This window comes from Corylus avellana, chromosome 3 (genome assembly GCF_965113065.1).
Source record: "Corylus avellana chromosome 3, dhCorAvel1.hap1.2, whole genome shotgun sequence".
NCBI classification, from domain to species: Eukaryota; Viridiplantae; Streptophyta; class Magnoliopsida; order Fagales; family Betulaceae; genus Corylus; species Corylus avellana.
In genome coordinates, this window is record NC_142492.1 from 30,493,452 (window position 1) to 30,519,376 (window position 25,925).

The 25,925-nt window shown below is 35.3% G+C and overlaps 2 protein-coding genes across 2 annotated transcripts; both read right to left on the reverse strand.

Moving 5' to 3' along the window:
- Nucleotides 1–6,529: 6,529 nt before the first annotated feature.
- On the reverse strand, nt 6,530–9,740 carry LOC132175417 (C-type mannose receptor (DUF620)). The gene is made up of 3 exons (XM_059587366.2): nt 9,261–9,740; nt 8,731–9,075; nt 6,530–7,120 (listed from the first exon to the last, which is right to left on the reverse strand). The coding sequence occupies exons 1-3, from the start codon at nt 9,582–9,584 to the stop codon at nt 6,614–6,616; spliced, it is 1,176 nt and encodes a 391-aa protein (XP_059443349.2). The 5' UTR covers nt 9,585–9,740; the 3' UTR covers nt 6,530–6,613.
- Nucleotides 9,741–16,511: 6,771 nt separating this feature from the next.
- GAUT11 (galacturonosyltransferase 11) lies at nt 16,512–24,749 on the reverse strand. Its single transcript, XM_059587042.2, has 2 exons — nt 24,092–24,749; nt 16,512–18,462 (listed from the first exon to the last, which is right to left on the reverse strand). Exons 1-2 carry the CDS (start codon nt 24,242–24,244, stop codon nt 17,008–17,010), a joined length of 1,608 nt encoding a protein of 535 aa, XP_059443025.1. The 5' UTR covers nt 24,245–24,749; the 3' UTR covers nt 16,512–17,007.
- Between the last annotated feature and the right edge of the window lie 1,176 nt (nt 24,750–25,925).

Consider the following 25,925-nt stretch of genomic DNA (forward strand, 5'->3'; position numbering starts at 1 on the left):
CTGATGATGCATGGCTTTGTTTCTCTTATATTACGATTTTACATGCATTGGAGTTTTTGTTTATTGGGAAATCATTCATGTATATGATAGAGTTATGAGTGTGTCAAAATATGGCAAGTGATTCAAGGCACATTCTTCCATGCAAATGTATATCATTTGCAGCTAAATTCAAGCACTTCGGATTCTCTTTCCCCTCACCCATTTCTCAACTTTGGGCCTAGTAAACTATTTCCTAGATCTTATAAACAAAGTACAGCACAGAAGCTTCTTTTGTCTCCCCCCCTTCTCTCTCTCTCTCTCTCTCTCTCTCTCTCTCTCATTGTTGGAGCCTGCTAAAAGAATAGTCAAATTAAAACAACAAAAGAGGGTGGGAAGAAAGACGCAATAACCCTCTATGATGTCAATCTTTAATGTCTTTTGCGACCAAATTTTTTTACCATATGGGTCGATCGTTAGAGACTTGCAATTATTTTAAATAAAAGGCAATAATATGGATTAAACATATATAGTTTGATTTTAGCAAAAGCGAAAAAGAAAAAAGACAAAGAGGCACCTTTAGCTTGAGAAGTTATATATATGGCAATTCGGATGTAATTAAACTAGCTAGCTAGCTATTGCCCTTCATTTTGGATGCTTTAAATTCTTTCATCAAACGATTATCTAAACATAAAAATTTGGTTATTTAATTAAGATTATATATATGTTTTCTAATTGTCATTGGAACCAATCAATTTGGTGGTGATCTGGCTAAAGGTAACCACGCATTGTGCCATACTGAATGAGGTGTGGAGCCAATCAGAATTAATGTAACTATAGTAAGATTCATGGCCGAAAAGTCTTAAAAATTTATTATTGTTTGTACCTTTTATATATGTAATACCCAGGAAAAATAAAAGCTAAAGGAACATAGCAATTAATTTGAAGATAATATTAACATAAAATAATGAATATTATTGTTGTGTATATAGGACTAGCTAGGGATGTTCTAATAGTATATGATAGTAAGTAAAACTTTAAGATTTAGGGTGGAAAGAAATCTACGAGAATAGAAATATTCACACTCGATTAAGGAAAAAGAGAACACTAGCCACCCCAAACAAAAGAAATATTTCCTAAAGAGTGGCAAGAATAACTTAAAATGGTGATTTCAAAGGTGAAAATGATGGAGTTTAATTTGGACCTAAAAATTACATCACGACGTGCGTGCTGAAAAGAGCTTTTTGGATTAGAATCATGTGTATGATTCTGAAAGTTGTAGCAAAAGTTATGCTTGATTTATTGTTGCATGCCCAAAACCCTGGCACATGTAAACTCCTTAGCCCTACCATGTGTCAAATCCTGTACCTTGCCACTTCAACATATTTGCCAGCATTGCCACATCAATAAAGCCACGTCTGGTGCCACATCAGCGCTATACCATCTTGATTAGGTCATTGTGCCACATGTCAGACGCCTACGATTTCAAATTGACACCATCACCACGTTGTCACATACATACCATTTTAGATTGTCACATCATGCCACATGTCATCTTTGGGGGTTAGCCACATGTCAGCTTAGTGACATGTCATGTACGTCATGTGTCAGAGCTCTGCTGTATTAGCTTGCGACGTGTAAATTGAGTGCCTAGTCATTAGGCCAAATGTCAAAAGTTGGAGTAGCCATGTCACGAAACTGGGTCAATCGAGCCTAGAACTCAATTGACTGAGACCAAAATATTTTCAACAAATAGGGCCATTCCGAATTTGAAATTTCACCAATCTTGTTTCGTTGTCTCCTGGCACCTAGAAAGAGGTTTTTGAGGGTATTGCTAGTGAGTGTGTAACATCCGAAAATATAAAAGCATCTTAAAATATATTTATAGAACTCAATGATAGAATTGAAGAAACATTTTTATTTGACTCTTATAATTAACTTAGAATTTAAGAGAGTTTTATAACAAGGTTTAAGAGTAAGTTAATTTATGTTGACTTTTTGACCATTAAACTTTGATTGCGTGAAAATGAGGTCATGCGAACTTGAGTTGAGTCAAATGAAAGCCCATTTTGTTTGTATCAGAGTTCTCTACCTACTGGTAAAATTGTGAAGAATTCTATTTTCGAAAGAATTCCATACCTGAACGGGAATCACTATTCAACACTAAAAATAATGTTTTTAGTACATCACTTCATTTCTATAATTGGACTTCACAAATATTTTTTTGGGCATAAGTAAACTCAATTTAGTAAATAAGTAACTAATACTAGTGTTTGGTGAAGTCATAAATTAATTCGGAGTATTTTCAATTTTTAGCCTAAAAGTGTTAGGCTATGTGGAGTCGGGGTCCTACGGTTGGTCCTAGCCATTATGAGAGTTAGGATTATTGGTTTAAGTGGGAGCGATGGCAAAAGAAGAAGGTAAAGCAGCCAGGATTGAGAAATTCAATGTCATAGATTTTGCATATTGGAAGGTACATATTAAAGATATTCTTTATAGGAAGGAACTCCATCAACCTCTTTTGGAAGAATAGCCCAATGACATGTATGATAGCGATTGGGCCCTACTTGATCGAAAAGCCCTGACAGTTATCAAGTTATTATTGTCAAAATCAGTTGCGCACAACAGTATAAAAGAGATGACCACAACAAGTTTGATGGCGGCTTTGTCAAGCATATATGATGTAACATCCTAGTCCCATATTGGAAAGATAATGTGTTAGTGATCAAAAGAAAATAAGGTTACGAGGTTCTTTGGATATGTTTTAGAAGTACTTGGATTTTGGTTCAAGTTCTTGAGGATTAAAACACATAGGTATGAAATTAATTGGTCTTAATTTTTGAGTGCATGGTTTACATGTTGTCAATGATTTTAGAACGAGCTTTGTATCATTGAAACATATTTTGCATTCATGGTTTTGATGTTTGGTACTATAATGATTTAATCACCATGAATGCTAGGGCACGAGTTTTGCTGGTGACTAAGCAAGGGTAATAGCCACCTTATTGTGGTGGCCAGTCGCCACCCTTGGGGTGTAATACCTAGGGTGACATACACCCTAGGGGCAACAAGCCTTAGATTAGGAAACCCTAATCCTATCCATGAACCCTAAAAGTATGGATTCAAAAATCCTTAACCTAATATTTTTGGGATCTCTTTTTCCTAAGAATATTTTGGCATGATAATTTCTTAAAAGTGATTGGTTGTGAATTTTTCACAAGACTTAAACATGATGAATTCCAACAAGGATGAAATATGATGTTTAAGATTCACAATTTAGGAAAGTTATGAATAAGGATTGGTTTGTGAATTCAAACTCCATAAACTTAGGACATGATTCCAATGTGGTTGGAATGAGTGGAATGAGGATGACCTAATTCAGTTAGGATAGCTATGTCCAATTTGGATGAAATGTTTCATTTATTGAGAAGTTTTGAGGTAAATGTTTTTTGTAAATAAGGAGTGAGATCGAGTTAAAACTCCAAAAACCTAATATTTGATAAAGTTCCTATTGGAAGAAAGTTTCCTAATTTAATTAGGTCAACGATGTTATGTTAATTAGGACTCCTATTTTGGAAAAATAATTGGATTAATTATTTTAATGAATAAGATGCCTAGAACCTAATGAGAAAAAGAACCCAACGTTGTTGGGATCGCTTATGAGATTGAGAAGGTAATCCAATTAGAAAGGCGTGTTAGAATTGTAAAGTAATTATGATTGTTTAAACAAAACCCATAAGTTTATACTATCAAGTGGGAGAGAGAATCAATAATTTGAATCTCGTAGTCTCCATCATAGGTCTATAGTAATGATGGAGTGCATCTCACCTTGGCTATGGGCCTTGCTCCCTACAGAGTGTGTCTTTACTCTGTAGATTACAAAATTAGACTTCCTTAAAGGATAGATGAGATGTAGTTATGTATCAAGGGTGACCATATTGCCGTGAAGTCACTTGAAAATCGCGTCAAATCTACTTAATGCCATACACTTAACTAACTTAAGATATTACCCCCTTGCGGAGCTTTGTCATCTTAAAGTTAGAGACTCGAGGGAAAACAACAAGAAGTTAACATCTACAATATGTTAATAATGAGAAAGTAGTCTCGCCTAAATTACGGTAGTTAAAGGCAACTCGCCTTGGCCACGGGCCTCGCTCCTTGCGGATGATATTTTTAATTACAAGGATTATGTTGTTGTTACGTTTTAATATTATATGTTTTCTTTGGGTTTCATATTATATTGATTTGCTAAATTGTTATATCCCCTGATAATTGTTCCTTAATATTTTTAAGTCTTTCATCATTTGATTCTTGTGCAATACTAGTTGGTCATCTCATCATTATTTCTAATTTTACATATGAACAATGGAAACTGGAGTATAATAATTCTATGACAAAGGAAGGGCACGATCTTGTGCAAATTCACCTAGAGCAGCATACATTAGATGCCACAGATGATACTGCATTGAACTAAAGTTAGTGAGAGCATACCAATGATGTTGCAAAAGATTTTATTTTGACATCATTGACACCTGAACTTTAAAAGTAGTTACAAAACTTCCCTTGTGCTTCAGATATGTTAGAATATTTGGAAGCAATTCGGAAGACAATATCTTGTTCCCAAATAGGACATAAATACCGAGATGGCTGAAGTAATTTCAATAGACAACGAGGTTGTAAGGTTGAAAGACCTTGGTCTACTAAGTGCTGAGGCAAATAATCAATCTAGGATTGATGAAATCCTCAAATTCATCATACTCTTATTTGAGGAATTCAAACGTAAGATTAAAGGCAAAGATGTTTGATCTTCGTCTTAATTAAAGAGTGATGCAGCGGATAGCATGATGGAAAATTAGCTTGGTATGGTGGTTGGTAACACTTCTTGCTTAGTACTGAGAGGTGAAGAGGGGAAGGAAACCAAGAAGGATGGCAATACATTTGTTGTTGGCGTCAATAAAACTGGGAACAATTAAGTCCGAAGGCAAGGCCAAAGGGATATGTGTCTATTGCAAGGAGAATGGGCATTGAGTAAGAAATTGCACTGAGTATTTGACATTCAATTCATACGTTTAGGTACAAGTTTTGTTTTTGATTAAACACATTATTAGTAAAGAATCTCACTGACTTCCTAGTGTGTGGATTTTGGGCTAATCATGTGCAATCAAATTGCGCGCAGGGATTCTAGGAAACCGGAGAACCAAGAAAGGAAAAGACGGACCTTGAAATTTGAAGTTGGAATAAAGATTCAAGAGTTGTCTTTTTAAATCATTGTAATTTTCGGACTATGGATCCAGAAAATTATTTTCTGAGTATCTAATGGATGTTTTGAAATATGCAGTGCAGTAAAGTATTGTTTATCAATTTAGAGTTTATTTCTTAGAGACTGATTATTCATGATTTATATAAATGATTTTTTTTTTAGAATCTTTTATTGCTTAAATGTTTATCCTTGAACTAACAAAACATATGTATTGCCAAAGTTATATATATTGTGCTTTGTTCATATATAAAGGATCCAAAGACTGGTTCAAGATGGGCTCTTGAAGCCCATTAGATCTTGATGAAATATAAATATTTATGTATTTATATTGTGATGGAGCCAGCTCCATATTACAAACTCTCTCTCTCTCTGGGTCTCTTTCTCTGCTAAGGGGTTTTATGGTAAGTGAGTAGCATCATTTACTGGTAGTGAGCACCACCACCAGATGCCGACATTCCAACTATTTTGATATGACATCAAAGGTTGCTATTATCCAACATACGATCAACTTGCATATATGTTCAATTCAGCCAAACCATCAATAGATGAAGACAGTAAGATGGAGGATGAGGTAAAAAAGGATGATATTTTGTCGTGCTCGATCAATGCCCAAGATGTCAATGTGTGACAAACAAAGACTAAAATCAATGTAAAATACATGAGAAATGTTACATACATTTTTATTTTTATACTCTTAAGTGCATACTTTCTGAAGTAATAGTGAAAATTATTATTAAATTTTGAATTCAATTGTACTTTTCAATGTTAGTATGTTACGTCAAAGAATATGCATTTGAAGGTGTGAGCGTGGAGTATATGCATATCACTTCTTGTAATACATTCATCCTTTTAAGACTATTTAGTCTACACAAGAAGAAATTTAGAAAAAGGGATACTTAAAATAGATGCGACTTTGAGTCGAGGCATTTTCTGATAACAATGCATTAGAAACACCAAAACCCTTACATGCCAAAAAAAAAAAAAAAAAAAAAAAACTAAATTCTTATTCCATCCACTACTTGAATTGATCATTTCGTCTTAATGACGGGGAAATTTAAAAAGTAATGCTAACTACTATACCTACATCTCACTTACATTTTACAGAATTGATGTATTAGTACCCATCAGTCCTGAATTTTTATTTATTTATTTTAACAAGGACTGATGAAAACTGTCACATTAACTCAGTAAAATGAAAATGAAATAAAAGTATAGTAGCTAGCATTACTCAAATTGAAAGCATATATCTGCAAAACTACAATAAACACATTAAATAAATAAAAAAAAAAAAAATTACACCATAAACCCACCAATATTATATTGTAATTAGCAAAAAAAGAAAAAGAAAAAACATAAAAGGAAAATACACTCCTAAGGTTAGTCAATCAAGGGGCCGGAGTGTACGTTATCGGCGATATCAGCCGGAGGGATGAAGTAGTCGAGAGAGAGTCCGGGAACATTATAGACGACATCATCAATCTTCCAGACTTCCTCCATTCTTGTCCGACTATGTTGCTGGGACGACTCCCCAAACCGGAAAACGGTGGCGACCGACCTTCCCTGATGAGCGATGAGCACGCCGTCGACGTCTTTGTAGTCGCCGATGCTGCTTCCGATGCTGGTCTCCCAATACACCGACTCGTTTTCAGGGGTGAGTACCCTTGTGAGATGGGAGTCCTCTAGATACACAAGGAGGCCACTCTTTTGGCAAAAGTAGCCGTACAATACGTGACGGATCACCTCGGCGGGGCCCTCGTTCCTTTCCATCACCGCCGCCCGATCGGCGGATACTTTTAGCACAAAGCACTCGTCGTGCCCGATTCGTTTCTCCCCCAAGCATTGGGCATTCGCAAATAAGCTGGCTGTGGTTTTTGGATCTAGGCCCTGCAAATATAATATTCATCATAGTTATTAATTATAACCAAACCATTTGATTTGAGTAAATAAATAATACAAGATTAATTAATGTTGAAAATTAGTTATTGGATCAACATATGCATATATTAATGACTGATTTTCAGCGTTATATCATTCTAATTATATGACAGTCATATAATAATCTAATAAATAACATTTTAAGCTAATTAAAAATGAAATAAGGCTAAAAACTATGTTTTTTTTATCACATAATTATTTTACAATACTAATGTGTCAGTTTCAACTAATATTTGAATAAATTCTTATTTTTTTAAAAAATAAAAAATTAAAGGCTTGTGAAAATTATGATACTAATATTATTAAATAATTATGAGATAAAATATGAGTTTCTACCTTACCTTTACTCTTTCAGTACTAATCAATCTTTAGGTAATCTGTAATCTCACCTCGTATATTTTTGTATGTTACTTAAAACTTGATATTTCAATTAATATAAACCATTTTTAACTAACTTTTTCCACTATTCTAAAGACTCTAGAGAAAACTTAGAGAATCTCAATCTGAGTTACAAAATCTTCTTTATTTATTTGATAAAAGGAAAAAGAAAAAGAAAAAAGTTTGGCTCTGAAAATACATATGAAAAAGATGCACTTTGATGCTTCTATTACTTACTGAAAAATTAAAAAAATAAAAATTACCAAAGAAAAAAAGTCTTTTAGTTTTATTTTTCACCAAAAAAAAAAAAAAAGAACTGGATGAGAATAAGTAGAAAAGAAAAGAGAAAAAAAAAAAAGAAGAGGGAAAAAAACGACAAGAAAAAGCAGGGGTTATGATGCAATAAATGCGACATTATTGACTAAAGTGCAAAAAGGAAAAGTTAAAGGCAAAGGGAAAATGACAAAATAATATAGAATACACTTTAGGAACAGTGAGCAACAATCCCAAGACGACCAACAGCTACATATGATCGCAGATGACGTCACAAAGATAATCACGTGCTATCCCCTTACTGGCTCTGAGTGTTTACAAAAAAGAAACCCTGTAGGGTAAAGCATGGGACAGTTTCTCTATCATTGTCAGCTAAACATACCATTTCATCCATCTTTGTCCGCTAAAGGATTTTGAATACCCTTCTCCCCTTTGCCATCCATCATCCATCACCTTCAATTAATTGTTAAAAAAAAAAAAAAAAAAAAAAATCTAGTGGGGGTGTATTATTGTTTTAGATAGTGTCCTACGAGCCTAAATAATTTATTAGTTTTATATTGAATTCGTCTTAATTTTTAGGTAATGTAAAAAATTATTACCTTTGTCGAACATTATCATGAGAGCAAGGTTTTGGGTTTAGCTTAAATGACATGAATTTGTTTGATTTACCTAAACCCTATTTTCGTAAGTATGGCTGTGTAGGAAAATGCCTTAAGGAGAACTATATTGTCATGAGCCTACTTGAATAATGATACTTTTTATACTAGTTTATCATATTTATTTTATATTAATTGAGGTCGAAGTTTCAAAATACAAAAAATGTTATGTAATTATTATAAAACATGTTAAATTAACCGATATAAAATGGGTGTGATAAAAACAGTAATATTTTTGGATGGTGGTAGTACCTGAATGATACGGCGGAGCGGGCGTTGGGGCCCTTTGGCGGCGTGAGTGCCAAGCCAAGAGGTGTGCCGCCAAACAATCTTGCCATCACTACCAGCAATCACCTGATTGTTCCCCACAACCAGATCCAGAGACCACTTTCCGGGCAACATTTGCCAAAGAACAAAGCAACCATTCTCCCCACTCCTTGTTCCCAACGTCTTCACATTTTTCCCAGTTGAAACCTCCGTTTCACAACATATCATCTTCACCATCCCTGTCGCATACATGGTCTTCGCACACTCCCGTTTTAGACATCCCGTCGCCGCCAAATATTGCTGTATAATATAATGCGCAATCGAAGTGTCCTGTCCCATAACAACACAATTATATCAGCCTACTTTAACACGGTATTAGAAACAGAAACTGACACACATCATAGTATAATAAAACAAAAAGAGATGAACGTTTAGATGAAATGGACCGTTGATATTTATGAATTTAAAAATTTTAAATTTAAAGAAAATTTGAGGAGATCTCAATTCCTACGTACCATAGGAATGTCTTTCTCTATCATGTGGAGGGGATGATCAGTAGGTTCATTGATGACCAGGGGAATTGGAGCGAGGGGACAACCTAGGACACCAAGCAAGAGCCGCAAATCTTGCCTCCTGGCAGGAATATTTCCGTCCAAGGAACCGGAAAAGTTGGCACCGGGAGAACTTTTTGTTGCTCTAAACCATTCACGTATGACCTCCCAAGAGCTCTCCTTTTTGCTCCCTTCTTCTTGGAGTTCCGGGTCGGGCCATTCCATGAGCGGCGTCAATGGCTGCGGCACGTACCACATCTGCTGCTTCCTTCGGATTTTGGAGCCCATGAGGGGAAAATGATTGAGGAAGATGAAGAAGGAGAAGTGTCTAAAAGATGGTGATGAGAAGTAGTGGTGGTGGTGGGAGATGGATGAGTTGAAGCATTGGGAGAGACAAAAGGGAGGGGAGATGAGATTGTATTATAATGGACATACTCTGTACGTTGGGCTGTCTATTGCCTTTATTCTTCTTTGTGCAGGACGACTCATGTCGTTTTACTTTTATATCTATATTCTTAGAGCCACTCCAACTGAGAAGGTGTGGGAGGGGGGGACCCAGAAGCCTTCTCCTCTCTCTCTCTCTCTCTCTCTCTCTAGACCCTAATGCCCCTCTATTAGTTCACTAAATTACCCTAGAGACGATCTTTCTTGGATAATGAACCCACACCTACAATTTTCTTTATGTAACCATTATATATGTAATAATATGAAGGGTGATACACTTCTATTTTCATATTTTTAAGTGTTTACATTTTGAGAGCCCTTATTATTAGGATATGGTGTAAAATCTTTTTTTACAAACTTTAATAGAAAATTGACACTTCAACTTTTTTTAAAAAATTTCAAAGAATAAGTTCACACACAATCAAAACCGTCCTATTCATAATTAAGGAGAAACCCTCTCTTGCCGCAGCCAAGAGAAACGAAGACAATGTCTCAAAACATTATATATATATATATATATATATATATATATATATATAAGGCAATGTCTCCTAAATATCGATATCCCGTCGATTTTTCTCTTTCATATTTTGTTTGATTTTCACGTAATTTTTTATAATATTTTTGAGAAATGCTATACATTTTCACTTTTACACTCTTAAACGCACATTTTTTAACGTAAAAAAGCACTACCACGTTAAGGAATATACATTTAAAAACATGAGAGTAAATTCTCAAAGGATTTTAGTTCTTTAGGTAAAAAAAAAAAAAAACAGTCAATTAAATAGTTGTTTGATGGTGTGGTTATGAACATTTTTGTCTTTTAGTTGGAGGGTTCTTATGGTCAATTAAATAGTTGGATGTGTTTTATTCGTCATGTTTTTAATGGAGGCCGGGCACCCATCATTCGCATGTAGGACAAATCTACCAAATCTAGATTTGTTTTAGGTAATTAAAAAAGGTTGTATCAAATCCCGAACAAACAAGAATCACGCCTAGTTTTAGTATCTTCACTTCGATCTTCATTCCTGCTTAACACACTTCCCAAAGTGGACCCCACACCCACATAAATCTGTCTCCAGATTTTCTCTTACATAAACATATTATAATTGTAATGATTTAATATTAATGATGATTTGGAAAGTTGTTAAGAGGGTGATTGCGTTGCGTGTTATCCATGTGGATAACTGTGCGTAAGGTGGGCCGGCCGGCAGATGAATGAATATATATGGCAAGTGGGAAGATGGTGGTGGGAGGTCGGCATCAGGTGGTGGAGCGGCAAACGGAGGGATGGTGATGGGTGGGTGCATGATCTTCCAAGCCAAGCTCCAATTCTTTCCTAAAGGAGTTGAACTGTGACTTTCATTAGTTAGGAACTATATATATATATATATATATACCATTAATATTGTAATTCACAAGCTCATCTTGAATTAATGAAGGCATAACAACATTAATGATTGTTGTTAATTTTTACCTTTTTTGCTTCTTGTACTTAAAACAGAAAAAAAAAAAAAAAAAAGAAGAAAAAGTCACCCTTTCAAAATTTTGGAAATTTTTTGGTTCTTTTTTTTTTTTTAAAAAAAAAACTTCATTTGTCGATTCTAATATTTCATCACTTTTGCAATTATACCCTTAAACTTTAAAAATTGTCAATTTAGTATTTAATGAAAAAATTTAATGGATTGGTGAAATTGAAAAAAAATTAAAAGAATGATACATTAAATTAACACTTTTTAAAGTTTAAAGGTATGATTATAAATGTTATGAAAGATCAAGGGTGTAAGTGAATTTTTCTCTTTTACAAATGCCCCAATTCAAACTAACGCACAATTTGTAATATCACCGGAACTACCGATTGAATTATTGTCCCTCTAAACTATTAAAAATTTGTAAAATACCCCTTTTATCATGCGAAACACAGAAATACTAATAATTTTTTTTTTCAATAAAACAAAAATACTCCTATAAATTCAAAAACAGTTTTTTTTTTTTTTTTTGGAGGGGGTAAAGATGCATGGTTAGGATTTTTATATTGTTCCTTAAAAATATAGGATTTGTTGAGTAGAGACTATCCCAAATTCAAATAGACCCATCAAATTTCATGGGACGACCAAATGGACCCGTCTTTGATTCGCAATAGCTTTTTTATTTTTATTTTTTTTTCATATAGTTTTTTCGTCAAAAAAGGGCTAGTGTAGAATTTAGAAAAGAAAAGGTTAAGAGAGAATTGGATTTTTATGAAGAATTAGAGGCTTCTCCTATTTAATTACACTGTACAATAGGAGCTAGGTAATCTTATTTTTGTTACTCACATGCATCCCATGGTATAGGTGAACTGCCTGAAATACCTACCGCATCAACAAGTCTTGAGAATCATAATGTAGAAAGAGGAACACTGAAGCCGGCTGAACCCAAGTCTCCGTAAAAAAGCACCACCTTGCATGGTGTCTGATGTGGCGTCCGTACGTAAAGCTAGCTACGTTCTTTTGTGTTTTATACTTGTTTAACTCTTGTTTGGTTTTTAGTTATAGCGTGTTTTCCTGTGTGTGGTTGCTGTTAATTAGAGTGTCTTAGAATGATTTTTGATGGTATGCTGAGGATTCTAGGTTAGGAAGTTGAACTATTTGAAGACATAGAGTACTTTGTTTACTTTGTTATTTATCTATTACCGTTTAAGGTGTTAACATGTAGATCCTTGTTGTTGAGTGGGTGTTTGTGGCCCCATTGTTCTGGGTCAAAAATCTGCTCTGGCATAAATTTGTATAGAATCCAAGGTTTGAACTTTGGTGTTAGGCTGTTGTCTTGATGACTGATTTGTGCTTATTATTGTGTTAGGTAGTAGGAAATGATTGAATGGGTTGAGAAACGAGTTGAATGTTGTGAGGAACGATCAAACGTTCAGTTTGCAGAATGTCTAAAAGACCAAATTTTAGGTGTTTAGGTGCGTTTTAACCTACAAGTGCGACTAATGGTAGAATCTTTTGTTGTGATCGATTCCGTAAAATTCAAAAATTTTACTTTACGTAGTGGAATAAAAACAATCCCTAAGACCTTGAGTCTTCAAGAGAAACATGACAAGATTTAAAACAAACATATAAGTTAATGTTACTTACATGTAGCTTCAACCTCTCGCATTGGAGCGTAGGACCATGCATCTATTCTTCAATAGGTGTAGGGCTGAGCAATCCATGTTTAAGCATGTTTGCAAACTTGTAGTATGAACCGATGTTCATCACATCTTGTTCTTCATCTTCCTCGCATTCTTCGCGTTCTTGAAAAACTTCTTAATGATCTTCATAATGTTCTTCAAAAACATCTTGATAATCTTGAAATTCTTTAAGAACTTCAAGATCTTCAAATAATTGAGGACACAATTCCCCTATTAGATCTTCTCTTAGATGACTGAACATGATTGTGAGTGGGGGGTCAGAAAATTTTTTCTCAGGGATTAGAGAAAAAACTAGAGAGAATTTCTCCCTTAGTGGCCGTCTATTACTCTATGTGGAGTGGTGTTTTTTCAATTGTTGTATTTTGTTTCTCTATTATATCTCTATTTATAATACTGGGATCTTTGGAGAGGTATGAATATAAGCCATGTGAGATTGTGATTTCTAATCACAGTCCATGTAGTATGTATACGGCCAAGGGGGTCAAAATGACCTCTCTTACCCCTAGTGATTCACGGCCATGGGACGAAAATATTCTCAAAGCACTTCCCCAGTATAATATTAGGCAGTTTTCTTTGCAAGCTAGCTATCTGTAGATTCTGAAATAAGAGATAAAATTTGAGAGGATATATCTTATAAGTACTTTGCATTTGTTGGTCTGATTTTGAAAACAAACATCTTGTACATCATTTTAAACTAATTTGATTGATTTTTTTTTTTTTATTGGAGTATAAAAGCATATATTTTCAGTACCTCTATAACATATATCAGAGTAAATGATCAAGGAATGTAATAAAACCAATACACTAAACAGAATATGAAATCATCCGTACCAATACATATGCCATGCATGTGTTCTTTTAGTAATATTGAGATCTTAGAGGGTGGTAATTTAGTATTTGGACTCAAGTACAAGCATCACACTCCTGCAATAAGGGCATGCATGAGCTTGATTTTCACATCATGTGCTTGATTTTCATTATATTCATGGGCTCGCTTGATTTTCATCGTAGTTTATATTATGTGTAATTAGTTCCAATATGCTTGTTTATTTATAATGTAGTCAAGTTATGAACAAGAGTTGGATCACATTACACACGAACGATCCCAAGTATAGGAATGGTGTTTTGGATTTTATTGATTTTGTTATTGGTATGCAGTTTGAAGTCCATTCTACAATTTGTTTTACTTATATTTTACGCGTTAAAATATCTTTTAAGGGAAAATTCATTATGAATTACCGATCACATAGGATTTCGCGATAAAATGAACATTGCTAGAATGGGCAATATTTGGGCATTACGTGATAGATTGCGGGTGGTCATAAAAATGAATGATGAATGTCAGCCAAAAGGAATGGGTAGTGAGAAGCTCCTCTCTTTTGTGCTCTCCTTGTGAGAACAGCTGACTTGTACCCCCTAATCCCTAACGAGTAGAGGCTTGTGCCTGATGAGAAAAAAAAGAAAAGATGTGGGACTTCATTCAGGTAAGACCTCTTTTTATAAATATATTTAAACTATTCAATTTGTATTGCCATTATAGTTTGTTTGAATGTTATTAGTAATACTGTTTTGATTATAACTTGTATGTAGAGAAAGGTATACTTTGGAACAAACCTGACAGTAGAAGCTGTAAAAAATCACACCTACGAATTATCAAAATGGATGAGGGAGTATAAATGCAAACTTAAGAAATAGTTGACTATATATTACGGGCCTTTCTATATTAGGCTAGCCATATTAGTTTTATGTATTAAATTTATATTATGTTAGTAGGGGTGTTAATCCGGTCCGGTTTTTTGGTTTTTGGCCGAAACTGGGGACTGGAACCGGGGTATCCCGGTTTTTAGTTTTAGGCAACCGGAATCGGAATCGGGTCCTGGTAAACATGGGTCCCGGTTACTGGCCAGTTCCGGTTTGTACCCGGTCCAGTAACCGGTTTTTTAAGAAAATTGTTTTTTTTTTTTTGGTTATTTTAGGTATTTGACCTAAAATAAGCCTATTCTTTCATATAATTGGCCCATTTTTCAAAAAAATTATTAGCATTTTTGTCCAAATTAACTGGGCTTTATTGTGATTGTTTAAAAAAAAACTAAAAACTAAAAAAGCCCAAAAATCCTAAAAAAAAAAAATCAATGTTTTTGCCTATATGGGCCTTAGAAATAAAAATTCCATTTTTTAAAATGCCCTAAAAATCATTTTAAATTAGTTACATAAAGAAAACATTAAAACAATAAAAATAAGTATTTAAATAAATCGCACAAGAAATACCCTTACTACAACAATTCAAAACCCAAAAAGAAAAAATAAAACAAGTATTTAAATAATCTACCAACCAAAAGAAATACCTCTTACAATAAAAATAGTTCATAAATATAAGTATATAAATAGTTTCTAAATTTTTTTAATATTATATATATATATATATATAAGAGTTACCCCGGTTCCCGTTAATAACTGGGTACCGGAACCGGGGTACCCGGTTTTTAGTTTTTCCCAAACGGAACCGGAACTGGTTTCCCAGTTTTCCAGTTCCAGTTCCGGTTTCCCGGTAATTTTTGACACCCCTATATATATGTTAGCATAAGTCGGCTAACCCTAACCGTATTAAGGTTATGGTATTATTTTAATAAGAGTCTCTTGATGACTCAACCCTAGCTCTCTTATATAATATGTAATTAATCATCTATTTAAAGAGGTTATGTTATATATGAATAAAGACATGAAAAGAATTAATCACAAATCTTGTGTTTGAAAGGTCTAGGTTCTGTTAGAATCTAAAGTCTAGGTTCCCTTAGAACCTAATTTATCTCATTGCGAACTTAAGTTCGTAACATTGACCATCCAGCCATGTAAGTTTGCAAAAAGTTTCATTTCAACAATTGATCCTCATTACATTATATTGATCGGGCGGCTTTTGAAGCCCAAGTTCAATATTTGTGTGATCGCGAAGTGTGTATAAAAACGCATCTATATTACCATCCCAACGTTTGTTAGGCTTATACATCTAGCTATTTTATTGATAATACGTAGTTGAAGGTACTTAAAAATCAGGAACATCAGGCCATGCAAACTATACTTCGATGAAAAGAGATAAAGTTGAAGTATTAGTAATATGTTTTAGTTAATAAAAAAGCATTTTTTACTACTTTAAGTTGAAGCATCTCCAACGGTATTATGCATTTTAGTTAATAAAAAAGCATTATTTACTACTTTCCCTACTATTTTTTTTACATAAAAACTCCAACAAATTCTTCTATTCCTTTCTCTATTTTCTTTTAAATACTATTTCTCAATATTTTTTTACTGTTTTCTTAAACCACCAAGAGAGCTAAAAAAGAGAAATGGCCTGCAAAAACAGAGAGAGAAGAGAGGGAAATAATTAAAAAAAGCAAAATATATGTTTTAAATATATTTGCCTGAAATTGGCTCAAATATACACAACATTGAAGTTTTAGAGTACATGCTGCTGGGAGATGCGAGAGGTCTGCAGGCCATCATCTGAAACATATATGGCAAAAGAAGCTAAACACAGAAGAATTAGCAAAGTGTGGCAGAAATTCTGAAACTGAAGTTCCCAGTGGGAGCTAAATTTACCAGTAATCACTAGAATAGGAAGTTAATAGTTAAGACAATGGGAAGCTCATCATCATTTTCCAAGTCCAAAATTTATTTCACTCAAGAGACCAGATTTTCTGGCAGACCATAACATTAAAAAACAAAAAACAAAAGAAATTAAGAAAAAAAAATATATATTTGTGTTCAATTACATTATAGTTGAAAGATATGGAAAGATTATTACAAGAATAAGTATAGGAACAAATAATTCTACAGCCTGTGTAGAAGGGGAAAGAAGTGAACCCCCCATTAGCCAAAAAAAAGAATCCTCCAAACCTGTTCACCTAGTACATTTAAACTTTCTAAAGTATACAAATCATTCTTTTTCTTTCAGGACACTATGATGGGAAAAAGAAGAAGAAAACCTCCTATTGAAGTCAAAACTTTCTACTTCTGACTCTACAATAATGCGATATCACTGGTTGAGTTTAAAAAGGTTTAAGATCGCATAAATAACCTGCAATCAAGAAGTAGCATATTTCAAATTGTGACACAATCTTGGAGATATGGGTGGCTTTGGTTTATGTACCGTTCCCATAAAGGCTTATACCTGCCAATGGCCAACTTCAGCCATGGCTTCATGTTGCCATTGAAGTGCACCACTGCTGCACTCTCAATCAAACGGTTGTCAATATTCAAATCATATCCGAGCCCTAACACGTGCCATCTCCGATCGAGCGGCTCTGTGAGACCATAAAAAGTTAGGAGACCAGCAGGAAGAGTGCCCAGCCTCCAGAGTGTCCCATCAGCATTCTGCTCCTGCCAATAATGGTACCGTGCGGTCACATTGGCTTTCCTCCATGCAATCAAATCAAAAACGTTCATACCAAATGCCCACCCGCATGTCTGTGGATCAAACTTTGAGCTGATAATTTCGTTTGAGAAGTTGAGATACTTGTAATAACGATGAAATGCTTCAAGACAAGTTTCCACTGCTCCATTCACATTTCCATGCAAATCTAACGAAAAAAGTGGTGTCAGATCCTTCTGGACAACGACATCATCATCAAGAAAAACTACCTTCTCAAGGTGTGGATAGATCTCTGGAATGTAAAACCGAAGGTGATTCAGCAAATACAGGTACTTTGGGTTCCGGAGTTTTGGCTCAACCTTTAAATCTTGATCTCCTCCAAAATAGTAGCGCCATGAATTTGCATCAAGGAGCTGTTTCACAATGGGAGCATAAGATGCATTAAACCAAGAAAATTCCTCAATGTTCTGCACTTCTATGGTGGACCCTTTGAAGTCATTACTAAGGAACCAAGCCTGCATTGCCCCATAGTTGACTCCATTTGTGACAATGTGGAAGACCAGCTGCTTTGGATGATCAGCGTTAGAGACAGCAGAGTTGACAACAACAGAGGTTGCCAGCACATTATCTGAAAAGATGCAGAAGTGGTAGAGATTGTTGTCCACAAGTCGAGGAGAGTTTCTCCTGTCATCTGCAAGTTCTTGCAGAGATAGCTTTTTAAGCCAATCAGCTGTGAGTTTAACATTTAGGCAATGAAGGCTCTTGGGTAGTGCTTCAGCTGCCAGTTGCCCAAACACCGTGCTTTGAACTGTTGCTGCATTTGCACGCTCTTCAAGGGCTTGAATATGAGATTTCATTGTCATTATTGTCGTTGCAATATCATAATGGGCATCTTGTGCCTTAAAAATGAGAGATGATAGGCTTTTAATTATTGGCTCTGCTTCCTCTAATGTGATGGGGTCCCCCCTCATGGCAGCTTTTGAAAGCAAAAGTTGGCAACTTCTGATTTTTGTGCTCAGCTCCCAAGCAAGATGAAGGTTATTGTGCTCTTTGGAAATAATGACATAAGCCTTGGCAAGTGTCATTTGCTCTGCTAATTGCCGGGAAAATGAGGTAGCACTCAATAGTTGTTCAGTGATGTTCAAATCCTTGTAAGCAAGCCGTTCATATCTTGCATTTCTCTCCTGGCAAAGGGAGGTCACATGCCAAGTCAAACAGCAAATCCAAAAGGCAATGGACCATATCACATAACAATTTTGCAGTAATAACTATCGAGTCATCATATGAAAAATGCCTCAAAAAGAATTTACTTTTGTGGAGTATAATACCCTTAAAAGAGAATAGAACCAAAAAGTCAGGCTTGTCCACTAGCAAATCATAACACAGGATACTATATACCACAGAACATTACAACTGATTGTATCACTGAACGCAACCAAATGAATAGTCTTAGGAAGATCCTCCATGCCCATCAAGGTGAGAAAAAGCAGCTGGGAAACAAGATTTAAAGTTCCAATCTGCATGGTTGGCGATCATAGACAGTCCAAGCTAAATTGTGTCAGCCTCTCTCTCTCTCTCTCTCTCTCTTTTCCTTTTCTGCAAGAAATCTCTCTTCTTGATATCAACAAAAACTGAGGCATTTTTTTTAATGTTTCAATTAACAAATTACTAAATTTTATCGCAACTTGATGCCAAAAAACTCAGTTTTGCATAGTTTGTTTGGCTGGATTTAGATGGAAAGCCACTATATCATAAAGGAAATTTTGAAAGTAGGTATCTTAGTTTTAGAAGTTGGAATAGGCTCATGCTTATTTCCATCTCAAAGTTGAAAGATGTTTACATGTATTATAGTAATATATATGCACAAATCATATAAGTGAAGGTTATTGGCAGCAGCAGTAAGGGTTGTATTGTAGTGACCCACATTTGTGGCCAGTAGCAGTGGCAGTGGTAGTGGTAGTGGCAGTGGTGGTGACAGTTCATTCACAATGCTGGGAGATTTAGACAGGTAGTTGTAGCAGTGCTAATGCAAGTGACAAATGATGGTGCTAGTGAATGGCGGCATGGTGGCCAAGGTAGTGACCAATGGCTAACGTATTTCTTTATTTTTATTTTTTTCTTGTTTCCTCTAAAAAAAATTTCTTCTCCAATCAGTACAATAAGGCTTTGCCATTAAAACTCCAAATGCCTCCGTTTAAATAAAAATAAATTTTCATCATAAATTATAATTCCAATGCTATATAGCACCCAAACACATTATTCAAAGCCCCACTTATATTTCAATGCTTCTCAACAAGCCAAAAACATTCAAACCAATTCAAATAAGAAAATATTAATATTTAGTTTTATTTGCACTGAGATGTGGAGATGTCCATACCAGAAAATTAGCTGCCTACACACATCTCTTAGCTACTAGTCTCACTTGTAATTTAAAGAGGTTTTATGTAAATAATAAATTTATGGGAGAAACCAGGGCCGATGGTGTACACAAGAGACCATGAAAAATACATAAAAGTAAATTTGGCCCAAAGAGCAGAAAATGAAAGGAAGCACAATCCAAACAGTTTGTTTGAGTTGACAATAGCTTCTTATTTACATGTTAAAGTGAAATTAGAAACTTATATTCACAAATGATATTGCCGGAAGTTCCATGTCTAAATTCTGGCAATCTGTGGTTAAATTTTGCAAGTTTCCACTGGTAACAATTTCAATTGATTGTTTGTCTTTGGGAACGAACTGTTTCGGGAATTGTAAATGACTGCAAATTGGGATTGCGATAAGGATCACAGTTCCAAGGGCATGGGGAGAGGCTCAGCTTTTTCTTCATATATTAGTTGTAGGAACTAATAGTTATAAAAGAACAATCACAATCAAATAGGCATTTGGTTTGTTATCTGCGTAACATGAATACAAGTAATTACAACCAAGAATTTTATGTCTATCATTAATAGTATGAGTCTTAAATGTAATTAGATACTAAGTGTAAGGGTTCTGAGAAAAATCAGGATCATCAACTGTCTCCCGAGAACGAACACCTTCGCAATTGACCCCAAAAAATCAGCTGTTAAAATTAAACTCCATACTCAACACGTCTTTATATATTTTTTAATCCTTTCTCTTTAAAGTATCTTGAGAGACCCTACCATCAAAGTTTTCACATATGAAATCATTAAGGCCTACTTCCCATCAATATTATTGCACAGGTGGCAGAGCACAAGTTTCATGCGGCATCTGATATTTACCAGAAAGAGAAAAATATCAACCCTTAATCCTAAAATCACAGAACACCAGCATGGAATGCCAAACCCAATCTCCAAAAATGCATTCATTGTCCTATTAATGGAATGCAATTTAACATCAAAACTAACATCACCCATGAACGAAACATGCTATGACAACATCAGTGTCGACTATTGGTGAAAATGGACACATTCTGAGCATAAATTAGAACCACCTACTTATTATCGGCCCCTTTTTCTCTATTCCCGTTGATGTTGATAACCGAGTTAAGAAACTTCAGGAGGATTTTTTGTGGGGTGGCGTTGGTGACGAGTTCAAATTCCATCTTAGTTGGTTTAAAATGTGTATGCTGATTTTCCCTAGTGGTTTGGAAGTTAGAAACCTAAATCAGTTTAACTAAGCTCTCTTGTAGAAATGGTTATTGCATTTTGCCAAAGAGATGGACGCCTTGTGGAGATCGGTGGTGGAAGCTAAATATGATAGCATATAGGGAGGGTGGTGCTACAATGAGGTTTTTGGGTTGGGATTGAGGTGTGGAAAAACATTAGGAGGGAGTGGGTGAATTCTTTAGATTTGTCAGATATAAGGTGGGAGATGGGTCTAAGATCAAGTTTTGTGGTATGATTTGTGGAGTGGAGTAACAGTGGAAAAGAGAAAAGAGTAATAAGATAGAGAATGCTTGCTGTAAAAAGTAAAAAGAGAAGGAAAACAGTACCTTGATATGTCACCCTAGCATACAAGAAATTAATATTTTGAGAATGAAATGCAAAATATATAACACCAGCGAGTCGGGTAAATAATTGGTAGTAAAAACCTGAGCTCAATGAGTGTAAGGTTTAATGAGTATAGCCATTTTGCATTAATACGTTTAGGCCATGTATCATCATATGACCTTGTTAAAGGGATATTCTACAACAAGACAGAAACTGATTTCAGGAAAAGAATAACTACTTCAATTGCTATTGTTAAGAAGGTATTAGTCAAAATCATGAGATATCATTTGATTTCTCATGATATTTGAAGACTTATCAAAATAAAAAATAAAAAAAATTTGAAGTTTAGTCATTTGATTTCTCACCCCAGAAAAGACACAAATTTAAGGGAAATTACCATAATAGGTTTAAAAAGAGGTTGCATGTATTGTGAAGGATATATTTTGTCAGAATTTGAAAGTGAGGAAAATTATTTAGAATATTCATGGAAAGTACAATAGAGGAAAATTTCCAATGACATGTGAAGAACTTATACAAAAGCCATACTAAGTAATCCGACTACAGTAGAGATAATGTTGAGCTAACCAATTTTTGAAACGTCAAATTCCTTACCATGATAAAGATACATAGACTATAAGGGGATGTCTATTCTATTCCTCTAGAAAAAATATGCATAAGGTTTAAGCATCAAAGGAGGTGAACTGGATTCATGTTTAGCCTTATGCTCTCATACAGATCATAAAAAAGCCCCAATTTATGGAATGTAGTTAGAAAGGAAACTCAAAGGTAAGGGATACTTTTCCTGATCAAAGTAACTGAAGACTATCTTCTACTATCTTGATGGATTAAATAAAGTATAAACCAACAAAAAGAGAGAGAGAAAAAAAAGTCATTTAGACCTCCACATATTTTTTATTTTTGATAAATATATTGGAGTACCTATCGATAATAAAACCACCTAGACTAACCGCTGACACAATCTCTTTAATTAGCATGAGATCCATGGTCTTTCTCCTTCCCAACTAAAATCCCTACCATCCAAAAGAATTTTTTGGTCAAAATACGATTTCCGTCCCTAAACTAGGAATCGAAGTGTAATTTCGTCCCTCTCAATTTAATCGTTGTGTTTTGAGGACACTTCAATGTTACCCTTACCCTCCTCTTGCCGTCACAAAATTCAAAACTCTTTTGGGTAAATGGCTATGACGCTATATGCATGAAAGAGAGGCCTTGCGGATGGTGGTAATGGATTCTAAATATGGCAGATCGTGGAGTGGGTGGTATTTGAATTAGGTTCATGGGTTTGTGTTATAAAAGAATATTAGAAAGGGCTGGGGAGAGTTTTCTAGTTTTACTAGATTTGAGATGGGAGGAAGCCCAATAGAAGATTTTGGCATGGCAAGTGATGTGGGGATCATGCCCTTAAGGAAGATCTCCCGGATTTGTTCAGTATTTCTTGTGTTAAGGGTGCTTCAACGGCAGATCCACTGACTCTAGTGACTCATCAGTGGAATGCTAGTTTTAGTAGTAAGAAATCCACCATTGTTTGATTTCCTTGCTCGTTTTTCCTTTTCTAGTTAGGTGATTCTTTTGTATTCTCCATGTGTACTTTGGGGCGCCTTACGCTTTTAATAAAACTGGTTATTACTTATCAAAAAAAAGAAATCCACCATTGTTTCACTCTATCCACAAATCTTTCTAACTTCAATCACTTATTCTCAAACTTAAATTATCTTCTGCAACCGTAAACACCTCCATAATCAAGGAAAATGGAAAAATGATTTGAGCAAAACGTAAGCAACCTCGTCTGATACAATTCAGGAAACTAGGCTTCCCAATCAAGAGAGACAAAGAATCTATTAATTCCAAACCAAGAGCCATCCCGGTTGTTCGACCACGTAAAAGTCTTGCTTGCAAGAGGAATATCCATGAGGCCCTGATCAAAAATAAAATCAAAGAACTTCACCATTGTGGGACAAAAACAAGCTTCACCCGATCTTTCACTAGGAAAATGAGTGATTTTGAAGTCTTTCTCCAATGCACAATGGCAAGTTCCACCAACTCAGCAAACCAACCAATTCATCCCATAAATACCTTCTATCACAATCGGAATTAGGCCCATAGACACCCACAAAAGCCCAACAGAATTCATCTTCGACATTTCTAAAAGAGCATGCAACAGTAGACTACCCCACTCACTCTTCGATTTTCTCCAACACCCTCTTAGCCCACATAAGCAAGAACCTATCGGAGGCCCCTCTCGAATATAAACTAAACCAATCCAAGTACTGACAATCCCACAAACTACACACAACACTGCTGGATATGTAGTCCAGTTTATTTTCCTGCAAACAAATAACATCTGCCTTCCACTTTCATAGCAAGTTTCTGACTCTAAGGCATTTGTCCTCCTCATTCAACCCTCTCATATTCCACGATAGCAGTTTAGGCTTCCTATGGAACCAAGAATAGCCCTCCACTCAACTCTGCCTCGGCTAGAACTACCACCCTTTGAATCATAGTTAATAGAACAGTGTGTATACTTCCTTGACTAAACAGGATACATATAAAACACTTGCCATCCACTTCAAGTTACATGGCTAAATATTGGTTTGAACATCCAGTTCAGAATATTCAAAGGATTAAATCATAGGAAATCTAAATAGGAGAAGAGAACTTTATTGCACAATTCATCTTAAGAACAGTAATCAGATATCAATTCAAACTATATATATATATCAAATCAAATGGGTACGACAGAAAGCAACAAATTCAACAAACTAAAGCCACTAAATCCAAGAAGCACATGGTATAATAACAAAATACAATAAGACAGCATCAGGGTACTCTGTACTCTTACCACAACCGGCTGTTCCACCCGATCTTCTCGCTGATTATGGTGAACTACAAACAAAATGAGGCCAGCAATGGAGAACAACCCAAGAAGCGCCCAGATCCAAAACGAAAGCCTCCTTCGAACCACGCGCCGGTACTCGGCCGGCCGCCGCCGCATCTTCTGCCGATTCCTTCCACAATTCACCACCAAATCAAGAATGCCGACCAACCAATATCCCAGATTCAATCAAAAAGCCATTAGATCACTGTCAATTCACTGCCGAATCAAGAATTCACATTGACCCAAATCCCAGATTCAATCAACAACCCACCAGAACAAGGCCTCTCAGCATATCAGACTGGTTTTGGCTCACTTGGGTCAGCCACAAATGTTTCATATATGAAAAATAAACTCGCTCTATAGCATATCCAAATACACGCTTCTGTGAATCAATCAACAATTGTATAGAGTAACAATAATCAGAATCTTTGGGTTTTCTTGGCGAAGTGAATGATGAAAATGAAAAGAGCAGGACTGATGGTGATCTGCGAGTGCAGGAAAACAGTGGAAGAGAGTAGAGAAGTTAACTAAAGGGTTTTTTTTCCTACGTGATAAGAAGCTCCGACCATAGAGTCGGTGCTTGGCGAGGGAGAAGGAAAAAACAAAGGTAAAGCCCAGCACATGAAAGTGTGAAACCATGTGAGGTTTGTTTTACGAGTCATAATCAGTGACGTCCTGGTTTGGTAAAAATATATTACACTTGCCAAAACATATTTGGAAGTTGAAATTTACTTGTGGAATGTTTTTCTTTTTTAAATATTGGGCATATAGATATGACAAATTATAGAATTTATTTATTTTCATCTTTTAACCATTTCCGTAATGAATAGATGAATCTACCGTTAAATTTGTGAGAGGTTCACATAAGTCAACAACTTTAATAGTTAATTTATTGAATTTGTAAAAAATAATGTTGAAAAATGACTTAGAGATTGCTGTGTAAAATGCATCGATAGATATGTAGTGTAATGATGTATTATATTGTTGATAATGTTCATTCCAGTGTACTAAACGTGTCCTAATTGTTATTAAAAATATATATTATGATAAGAAAATAACCTCATTAAATAGCATCCCAATCACTATGCCCATAAAATGATGTGTTGCAAGTTGCAAGATTATGAACAAGGAAAAATTGTTAAATTGATCCCTGAAGTTGGAGGTTGTATCAAATAACTCTTTGTGGCATGCCTATCTAACAAATAACTTCATTCGTGCAAATTTTGGCCATTTGTTTTATAAGGTCATTATCAAATTACAGATTTTCCTTAAGAATTATAAAATATAAAAAACAACTTAATATTAATAATAAAAAGAAGAAAAGGGGCTGGCATTGGGGTGGTCGACCACCCCCATTGCTATAGGGGTGTTTTGAGCACCCTCATAATCGGCTAGAGGGCTAACCAAACCACCTTTAGGGCCTTTGGGTTGGTTTGACCACCCCAACAATTTGCAAGAGGTGATTGTTCAACCCCCTAAATTCAATCTCTAAGAGTGGCTGAACCACCTTTGTATTTGTGAAGGTGGCTCAGCTATCCCCATATTCGGCTAGAGGGGGTGGTCGACTTATCACCAAAGGCTTAAGGATGATTTGGGCAACCCCAAATTCAACCGTTAGGGAGGCTAAATCACCCTCAGCCTATGGATGGTTTGACTACCCCTATAATAATCGATCACCCTCAGATACAAATATTAGGGGCAATTCGACCATCTTCTGATTTGACTACTTGGGATGATTCAGTCACCCAAATAATCTGCAAGAGAGGGTGGCTAAACTACCCCTAAGTGCTTGGGGGTT

What these genes read in the sequence shown, in the direction of transcription:
- LOC132175417 (XM_059587366.2), bottom strand. Translation starts at nt 9,584, where the DNA reads ATGGGCTCCAAAATCCGAAGGAAGCAGCAGATGTGGTACGTGCCGCAG. An exon ending in TAGAGAAAGACATTCCTATG is followed by an intron (nt 9,076 to 9,260) that starts GTACGTAGGAAT and finishes GTTATGGGACAG; the next exon opens with GACACTTCGATTGCGCATTA. An exon ending in CGCTCCGCCGTATCATTCAG is followed by an intron (nt 7,121 to 8,730) that starts GTACTACCACCA and finishes TTATATTTGCAG; the next exon opens with GGCCTAGATCCAAAAACCAC.
- GAUT11 (XM_059587042.2), bottom strand. Translation starts at nt 24,244, where the DNA reads ATGCGGCGGCGGCCGGCCGAGTACCGGCGCGTGGTTCGAAGGAGGCTT. An exon ending in GGGTGGAACAGCCGGTTGTG is followed by an intron (nt 18,463 to 24,091) that starts GTAAGAGTACAG and finishes TCCCTTTGCCAG; the next exon opens with GAGAGAAATGCAAGATATGA.